Source organism: Octopus bimaculoides, chromosome 4, assembly GCF_001194135.2.
Source record: "Octopus bimaculoides isolate UCB-OBI-ISO-001 chromosome 4, ASM119413v2, whole genome shotgun sequence".
Lineage (NCBI taxonomy): Eukaryota > Metazoa > Mollusca > Cephalopoda > Octopoda > Octopodidae > Octopus > Octopus bimaculoides.
Genome location: NC_068984.1, coordinates 82213555 through 82224157, shown reverse-complemented (window position 1 = coordinate 82224157; position 10603 = coordinate 82213555). Strand labels below are relative to the sequence as shown.

General features: G+C 36.1%; 1 protein-coding gene across 1 annotated transcript in view; it reads right to left on the bottom strand.

The window, feature by feature from the left end:
- LOC106882595 (zinc finger protein 704) overlaps nt 1-9495 on the bottom strand; it is a 133579-nt gene extending 124084 nt beyond the window's left edge. The window contains exon 1 of the mRNA XM_052967172.1: nt 6293-9495. Coding sequence (XP_052823132.1) covers nt 6293-6897 — 605 coding nt within the window. The 5' untranslated portion in view covers nt 6898-9495. The remainder of the gene's footprint in view (nt 1-6292) is intronic.
- Nucleotides 9496-10603: the final 1108 nt, after the last annotated feature.

Here is a 10603-nt window from a genome sequence, read left to right as displayed (position 1 = left end):
TTATATCCGATTGAATCGACTCAGTATTTGGTTCGTACTTAATTTATAGACTCCGGGGGGGGGGGGGACTACGTGCTAGATATTTTACTCGGCATTCTACAATTTTGACAATTCAGCTTCAACCCAAAGAGGAAGCATATTATGCGATCGTTCGACTTGCTATTAATAGCAACTAAATCTTCCTCCAATTAAACTTAACCATCTTAAAAGTGAAGAAAACACAGGATAACGTCCCCGGTGCTTTAACTGAAATAAAATGTCAGGATAGACACGAGTGTACCCGTCTTTCATCAGATGTGTTCTACTTGGCAAGTACTTATTTCATCAATTTGCAAAGGATGACATAGTGAATAGCAGCTGGATTTGAACTCAGAATGTAAAGGGACATAACTAAATAAAGCAAGTAATTTTATCCAGCGCTTTATTGATTATACTAAATTATTTAGCCGCTGTTACCTTACGTACAGTGACGAGTAAACCGCTAAGCTCTGTGAAACTCAGCAATGCCACTTGATTTCGATTCTTATTCAAAATCATTTTCATATATTTTTCATTTGCTGTTTGGAGCAATGTGTTAAACGTCCCCATTTTATTTGCTTGCTCCAGATAAATTTCGCATGTACACACAAGCCATCAACGAAGGAGCATCTATGCAGTCATTCGAACGGCAAGAAATGGCATCCAAATCAAATTCTACCATCTTAAAAAAAGAAAGCCATGTTAGACAACCTAGTCCCAGATATACAAAAATACGAAGTAGTCAAGGTTGGAACGCTTTGGCTATAGTTCTATTCAATCAGAACTGACCTGGGCTAAACAACACGCACTCGTACACATACACAAATAATAATTTATAACTTTAGCGCAAAGTCACAATTTTTTTTTTTTTTTTTTTTTTTGGTGGTAGAATTGAATCGTACTTTATTGATATCGCAGAGATGAAAACTGAAGTCATACTCAACGGAATTTGAACTCAAAATTTAAAGGATGGAAGTTAAATGTTTCAAATATAGAAGCTTGTGGAGGAAACCGTCGATTATATTGACCTCGAAAGGAAGAAAGGTAAAACTGACCTCGGCAGAATTTGAACGCAGAAATTGAAGAGCTGTAACATTTAATAAGAAACATTTTATCCAATGCTCTATCGATTTTATCAACAGTAACATAACATACGATTTGAACTACTACTACTAACAAAAATATAGTTACTACTACTACTGTTATGTACATTAGTATCAACAATACGAACCAACTAGGAGGTCTCTTTGTGGTTGTTCGATCTGCTAGAAATAGATGCCAAATCTCTCTCAGCTCGCAACCCACTGGCTTAAAAAAAAAATCTCACTCAGAATATCAAGACGGTCACGGTCGGAACGCCTTCGCTCACACGTATGTTTATTCGGTCAGGGTTAACGACCTGAGGCAATACAACTGCACTAACAGTATTTACACTCACTACCAACACCTGCTACTAATATGCCGCTGCTAGTACCATTACCACAGAACTTGTATCAACAACAGAACTAGCTTAACTACTACAGCTAAACGTCTAGTAACAGCAGTTCCACCAAAAAGAATTACTATATACAAACCAACAACAATTACTGTTTCTATTACAACACACTAAGAGTCAAGGCACAAACATGGAGGCCAAATAAAATTTCACCACCGCTATAATTTTTTTTTTTTCTGAGGGAGGGGATTTCTAATATAGGCACGAGGCCACACATTTTGGAAGGATGACATAGTCAGATAGATCGACACTAGTACTTGACCAGTGCACATTTTAGTAAGTCTGGTGTCGAGAATGGTGCCTGGTTTGAAAGTCGGATGGATAGAGAAAGAATCTGGGTAGCGAGGAAATAAATCGTGGCATTATCTATATTTGTATAGTCATTGTCAGTCGGAAGCTAAATTAATTTCAATATGAAGAGGTTCTTCATATTTTATCCTTTACATAACGACAATGGCCTGGATATGTTCAGAAGTATGCCGGCGATATAGCTGGATTAATGTGCTGTAGGCTATCTCTTCATTTAATGATAGCAGAACATAGGCTGTCAAATAAAAGTTGTCTTGCAGTATATTTGTTAGTTATGTCTCTTTACAAATTTCTTTACATTCCGTGTTCAAATTATATAGGGGGAGGGGATCTATTTTACCTGTCACCCCTTTCCGAGATGGATAAATAAGTACCAGCAATGTACACGGATCAAATTACTTGTCTTTCTCAACAAAAACCTATAGTCTTGCCTTTCATGAATTCTCGCTATTAACACTTCCATCACTGAAGTTCAGGTTTGAACACTTTTGTGTCACATTCTTAAAATACCGTCTGCTAATTCCTTGTAAGCCCTCCTTTACCTTTTGAAAGTGGAAAACTATTTTTCCTGTCCGAATATGAATCTATAAGTGAGAGATATCGATCACTTCCACCAACTGATCTAACTTAATTTCACTGTTCTGTGTTCAAACCTCGCCGAATGGCTGTATTTTTTTTTATTTTCTCCTATTACCTACCCGGTTACATAAATTGAAAAACTATTAAGAATCACTGACAGTTAGACTGTCATTTGAAAGCCTCTTTAACGCCCCAAAAAACAATCAAAGCAACAAGCGCTAATGCAATCACGTTTCTTTACAAACACACAAGTAAACCTCTACAGTCACTCGGTTCGCTAGAAATAAGAACTAAACCTCTCTCAACCCAAAACGTACCATTTTCTTAAAAGAAGAGGAAGGACCCACTTGATAATGTAGCCCTGTATATATCCGTTAAAAGACGGAAAGCTCATGACTGAAATGTCTTTGATCAGAAGTCTACGTAATAAAGTTTAACATGGAGTTAAACAATAACAACTCTCTGCTTTACCCCCTCTTTCTCTCTTTTTCATATAGACATATTTTATTTTTAAACTATGAAGCATAAAATCTAATGTGATACCTTTATAAAGAGGTGTTTCATTCATATCTTTCCTAAAGACATTAAGCAAAAAGTTTTGACAGTGAAAGTGTGTTTTGACAGTGAATCGATACGGAATTGCGAACATTATTCGCCGATAACTTGCCGGCAGCCGCTGAAGTAGGACACTTTCTCACACAAACACATCACTTTGTAAACAAACACTAATTTATCAAGGTTGAATGTTTACAGGTAGAGCTAAATATATATTAATAATGAGGCGCAGTAGCTGAATATGTAGAGTAGCAATCACTGGGCTTTTCCTTCGTGGATTATGAGAAAGTAAACGGCACAAGGGTCTGTTGCGTACCTCACCATGGCTCATTACGTTACCTCTATATCATACAATCTCAAATGGTGATTATCCTGATAACAATCTGGTTGAGTTTGGGCCGGAAGGAAGCATACAATTTTCTAATGACACGAATAGGCTTTTTATCTCCCCCCCCCCTCTCTTATGGGTGGCATCTTGGGCATGTGTCTTTTACTATACTCTCCGGCCGGCCAAATCGTTGTTAGGGACTTCATAGGTGAAAACTGAAAGAAGCCTCTGTGTGTGTGTATGTATCCTACCAAACCAAGAGAGAATGTTTGTGGGAGAAAGAGAGGACAACATAACATGGTGATTAATTTTTGGCAAATTGAGTCCACAACTTAGATTCAAGTCCCGGTTGAAATCGTTTCTTCTTCCCCTCCTACTGCAATTTCTCTTATTTATATCGAGCCGATGAGCGAGTCTCTCCGCGATTGCTCGACCTGATATAACTAGCAGCCAAATCTCCTTTAGATAATACACATTAAATAGACTAGTCTTATATTAGCTCCTACCTAAAAGAAAAAAGAAAGCAAATGATCATGGCTGGAATGCTTTTTATCATAGGTCTACTCAACCAAGGTTTGACATACGGCTAAAAAGTAACAACTCATGCAGGCTATTCAGTCTTGACCGAAAAATAAAATTGACGGTCTTAAACTCGAATAAGGGTACCATATTTCATATTGTTTCTAACAGATTGACGTTTCACTCTAGTTGCAGCCTCTCATTAGTTTCACCCCAAGTCAGATGGACAACGAGTACTGAGTAAAAGTTCACAAATCTTTAACAACTGCAAAACAAGAAGTTCGGTCGCGATGAGAAAGTGGAATATATTAAGCTAGTGTTCCAGATTACGATATAAATATAAGGCCCCAACATCATACAGGATATTTCAACGAAAAACAAAGCCCACAATAAACTTGCTCTGATGAACAGGTTTTAATTATTCTTTGAATGAAGGTAGTAGCTAACTTGCTTTGTATGCATACATGGAGCTCTGCATTCAGAAGTACTGCTTCAATGATAGTTGTCCAAAGTTAAGAACTGTTGACAACAATTACGGTATTTGTTGCGTTAAGATATTAGGTAAGGTACATACATTCCAATCTGAAATGAAGGGTTTATACAAGCTTTGTAAAGGCGGAGTGAAGAAAAAAAGGAAAAACGTTTAACAATGCTTAAAGTTTTTCCTTGGATTGCATCACTTATACTGCAGTCAAATTTCGTGAGCGGAGATAAGAGAGAGTAAAATATTCTTCCCCCGCTACAGATGTGGAGCAACACGCGAAATGAGGTGCAGAGAACTATATCAAACAGGCTGGGAGCCAGAATGTAACCTTGCTTAACCCAAATAACAAATTGCAAAGACCATCGACCTGGATCCATGAGATCACTAATGCTTACATTTAAATAACATGAAGGACTTCTGAAGATGCGTAGAAACTTTTAAGGAACGTTGCACGAGTATGCGACAGTGACTGTCAAAAGCATTTTGTAAAGTCAATGAACTCCACAAGAAATAACTTGCGCTGCTCTTTGAAATTTTGCGTTAGTTGATGCTAAAAGTCTACTATTGGTTAGGCTTCAGTGGAGTCCACTCGCAATGTTTTAACGACGACTTAAACTAAAAGGAAAAATCATTTAAAGAAGATCTTCTTTCCATAAAACCTTGTTAGGAAGTGTGTGTTGCCACTGCAATCCCATCGCTCGTGTGCCTTTATAAAGGCTGCAGAAATTATCGCCTCCCGGGATCCTGGTGAATTAACAGTAGTCCTCAGTATACATATAAAGGATAAACTTATTTGTCAATACAAGAATGTCCTCTTTTTCACCGCATAATTTAATGGGAATTTGTTGGAGAGAGAGAGAGTGTGTGTGCGTGTGTGTGTTTTGAAATGGTAAGATAGATGTATACGTTCAAATGAAAATAAAATCATAAATTACAGTATGAAATATATACAAGCCTGCTGACTTCGCGCACATATTTACATAAAAACACCAATAAACGAAAAAAAAAAAAGAAAAAAGCAAAATATCAATTTTGTATGCACAAAACATGGAATCTTGAATATTTTTAAAGAAAAGGAACGTAGTAAGTTAAGATGCCAGTAACATCTCCACGAGCATTAACGATACAAGTGAAGTGAATCAGTTCCAAATAGGAATCGAAACCGGGTCATGGACACTTAGCTAATACGTTATTGCCGCATACAATAATACTGTTCTGTCGATAAATATAGGTTGTCAAAGCTATTTCAATAAATAAGGAGAGCAGTAATGAAAGTATGAACCTTCTCAAATGACAATTCAGAAGGAAGATATTGGCAAATCAAACTGTCATTTAATAGTTCTCCGTTAGAGTACCGCAGTTGCTTTGACAAGTTGGTTTCTATTGATTTTATTAAATACATAAACACATAATTGCGCGCGCGCGTATGTGTGTGTACGAAATGCGGTGGAGACGTTTGTATAAACAAACACAATATACATTTTTTATGCATAACACGCAGCAAGTATTATAGATACAAAATACAATTATTCACTGTACATAACTGTTTTATGTCCAGTCATATACATATCTGTGTGTGTGTTTGTATACACACACAATTATTAGATATAATTAGTGGGTTATTCAGTTAACTACATATCTTTGTGTGTGTCATGAGACCTGACTGCAGTTATAACACTGAAATTTAAGGCATTACCAGGAATGTCACAAATGAACCGGAAAAGTCAGTCCTGAGGGACCGAACATAATTATTATTTATGATCAAATAGATATTGATTTTTAATATAAGCAAAAGGCTATGAATTGCATAAGACGTATAGAAAAAGGAAAAGCTAGAGCGATCTGGGCAGCATTTGAACTGGAAATTTAAAGGGACACTACGAAATACCGTAAGGAATTTTGTTCGACACTACCGATTCTCCCACTCCTCCGTCCTCACAGTCAAACTAATAATAGCAACAGGGCAAGCAATATGAAACGATGTAAAGAGAAAGATAAAACTTACGAGTGTTTTAATGGAACTTCTATATTAAGAGAAACGGCTCTTTTCTTGATTTCAGGTTGGAAATCTGCCAGTTTTGAATAGTCCTGATCTTGGTCAACAAGTCGAGCAGATTTCCTGCTCTCCAACAAGCGGACGTCGTCCAATTTCTTGGATATTTCCAACACGTCGTTACTGTTGGCTGCTCTCACCCAAATTGTCACTTCGTTATTGAGTTGTTCGTGTTTCTGTACAAGTCCAGTTACTTCTCTTCCATTTAGAGTCACATATACTTTTTGTCCTTCAAGTAAATGTACGGAGGACATGGCTTGGAAGCCAGGTCCGATTATGTTCTTCGAGTCCACTTCCTGAATAAGTCCGTTTTCGAATTTGACACAGTATGAAGAAGCCGGCGACGTGCCGAGTGTCACTGACGACCGGTTTGCAGTTGGTTGGTTGTTGATGTTATTGTAGTCGGAGTTCATTCTAGTGGTGTCATTTACTTCTCCCACATCAGGCGACGAGCGAACGGCCTGAATGACCCCAGTGTAGAACCGGCCATCTTGACAAGCAGCACTAATTTTGGTGCCGACAATCGACCGTTTCGCCAAACGTCTGTTTCCAAACATGATTTATATTCTGTATTTTTTTCTATTTTTACTTTAAACAATTTCGATAGTCGTATTTATATAAGAATGAGCAATTTTTCAAAACAAGTATTGTGGAAAGCAATTTAGCAAAAAAATTTACAGAGGGAACTCATATCTGCACAACAAAAATAGAATACAGAGATCAATTTCAAAGGAACAACAGTTTCTTGATTTGACAGATAAACTTTTCTTAAGTTTGTAGCATACTCCTTGAGTTAAAAATATATTAAGAGATTCTTTTAATTTTGATGTTTATTGAATCAACTGCCATAAACGTGTTGATTTCATTTTAGTACCGGAAAAAAAAAAGATTAGCAAGTGAAAGAACCTGCCGGTTGTTTATAACGGGGAAATACTTCTGTATGTTATTTTGGGCCTATTTGCTCCTGTGCATAGGCTTCAGGTAGAGAAAGCCTAAGTTTAGTTTATCAACTACATTTGTAAGCCTATTTAGTTGGAGAAAAAGCAGTGGAGAAAGAGAGGAGCGGTGAGCGTATACAGTCCTCTTTTTGATGCCCCTATTTATAGAATTGTGTAATTGTCGGCTTTTAAGTAGACAGTTTCATGTCTTCTCCAGCTCGTGACGTGTTGTTGTCATTGGGAGAAGCAATATGACGCGAGAGCAATAGCAAAAAGAAATAAGAAAGAAAACCGGGAACTAAATAACAGATTTTAGTAGTAGTTGGAGAATGGTGTCAGGATACAGAGAGAAAAAAAAATGATGTTTCGGATTGCCAATATTAATTAGGTAAAATAAGCAATTTGATGTTTCGAATCAGCAAAACAATACTCGTATAGTTTGGTTTGGCAAAGTTGTGTGTGTCACGTATTCCGAGGTGGAGTTCACTCTCAATCGATCAATCAATCAATACTGATATAAACAAACACAACAAAATGTAAAGAATTAATTATGTGAAAATTAGTACCTACTTTCATGAATGTATATCGACATAATTTTTAAGAGTGGAAGTAGTGGTAATAATAAAAACAATTTGAATTAAGACCAAAGCATAAAGACAAATGTCATTTTTAAGAAGGCTTTTGATAGCAATGACGAAAGTACGATGGCCAGCAGTGACCGTAAGCAGCAGAACGATTAAGAAAAAGTCAACATCAATAGCAACAACAAATACCCCACCAACAATATAAATTATTTGCTTGAAGGTTAAATCCAGAATCTGTTTTGAGTTAGATTTTTTTTTTCTTGCGGTGGTCCAGTAGTCTTAGACAATTATAAACATGTTAGGTTTTCTCCCTGTAGTTGAAGGTTCACCGGTTTGTTTTGGTTCTAAGAGTGGTGGGTGGAGCTCCACTTACCCCAACAAAGCCACGTGCTCAAAATACTGCTAAACGATTCGTTGATGAGTGCACTCCTTGCATTGTTATTGGTCAGTTTCTCAGTCAACACTGACGTCATTGGTCGCTATCGGGGTCACCAAGCCGGCATCTCATCACATATATACGGCTACACGTATATTACTATATATATATATATCGCTCTGTTTACATATATATATACACGTTTACTTTATTTGTAAAGGTTTTGTCTGTTTATTTGTGCCCCTATAAAATTACCGGGGAGGGGGGGACCTCTTTTCTTTTTTCATGGGAGTTAGTAGTCAATATTGAACTGTAATTGTAACTTACGGCAATATTGTACCGGGCTATGTTTGTATACAGTAAAGATTTTTCTGTAATGGAGGAAAATCGCTACCTTGGTCGGCGATCAAGGAACGGTGTTTGTTGTGAAAATATCCAAAACAAACCGAATCCAAATCAGACTAAATACCATGAAGAAAATGATAGATAGATGAACTCTGTGAGAGAAACTAATGTCTGAACTAAAGGCTGAACGATTTGTAAATTGAGACAGAAAGATAAAAATAAATGAGTGATTTAATATTAGAGGTGGTGTTGTAGGTTGACCTAGATGTCGATGGTGGCCAAATAAGAGCTGCTTGTCACTAGAACACACACACACACGTATACATCGACAGTTAACAAGTGTGATTTATTAATGACAATCCCGGTGTTTAGAAATAGTACCAACTTTGTATTATTGTTGTTGGTGTTGGTTGTAGGTATAGAGAAATAACCGGCAAAGAGAACTTACGGATTTCTAGTGATTTAGGGAGGAACAAACAATTGCAGTTTGTAACACCCGAATTAAAAATAGGATCAAAACAATACCCTTAGCAAGAAATACTGTTATTATAAAAATAATAAATGATAATAATCATCAAAATAAAATTAGTTGTTTTTTTTTAAGCTACAAGTTAGGATCCGATATATATGAAATATATTTAGCGAAGCGATGTGTGTAAAAACTTAAAATTAAATGTTTGTTTTAATAATAACGGCACTGTTGCGTTGATAGGTGTACAATAACAAACTCAATGTCAGCAGTGTAAAAGAGAACAGTACCGTATTTAGAAATGTATATACCAGATAAATAATCTCAAAGCTTAATGATTACAAGACGTACGATTTATTGAATATCCAGTGTGAATGAAAAAATATATTCCAAGTCGAACTGGTTAAGTCCTCGTTAAAATGTGGAGCAATTAAAATAAGCTTGAAAAAAAAAATTGTGTATATTCATCGATTGTTATTGAACTTACTGTCAATTCTGAATATTTTCCAATTCTCCGAGCATTATATCTGAGTAAATGGGGTTGCGTTACATTTCTATTTACTATTTTTGTTTATCGGTGAGTTACAACGTATGATTTGTTGTTTTGTTGGGATCTTTTAACCATGCATAAATCATTGAACATCAATAAACATTATCTTGTTTCTCATTGGTAAAATATGGGGTCAGTGCAATTGAGGGCTAGAAATGACGCCTCAACAGTCTTTACGACTGCTATGTTATTGCCAAAGTTATCATCCGGTGGACTTGGTGATGCAAGCATAAATATAACATATTTTTACTCCAGTCGCTTTCAAAATATTTTAAATATCAATTCGACAAACTCTTATTTTTTGCTTTAATTAACTCATATTTTGGGGTTTCAGTTAATGTAAATCAAAGGTTTTGTATTAAATAATAGTCTGAATTAATCAGTAAATTCAACCGGCTTTTTTTCTATATCTCTTGCTCAGTAAACAAACTGTAGCTGTTGACTAATTGCTATGTTTTTGGTGGATCTATCGTCTTTACTTACTCCCTGACACTTTTTTTCCAACTCGGCTTTCTGATGCTCCAAGCAGTATTTTAGAAAGCGCAAAAATGCTTACAACATATATTTACATGCCAAATTCCTATCTAAATTCAGCAAATCAATTTATATCAACTTACTCTGCATGAAAATAAAAGATAAAAATATTTGTTTTCGATTAATGATGTGTATGGTAAATACGCTTGCATACAGGTTGCCGGTTTTATTGGAAATTGCGTAACTCATGAAGTTCGGCAAAAAATATTCATATCGTAAAACGATTGAGTTAGTATCATAATTTATTAACTCTTATAAAAAATATATGAGTCTCAAATAATTAAATTATTATTATTATTGTTTAGATTGGGAAAGTGACCTTCAGCAATAACAGTAGCATTATCTGGGACAATTACTGGAACAGCCAGCTTGTTTATTACAGTCGAGTGTACAGATATTTACTGATAACTCTCCACACAACACTCTCTCTCTCTGCCCCGGAATATGATGTATGGAGGGAGATAGAG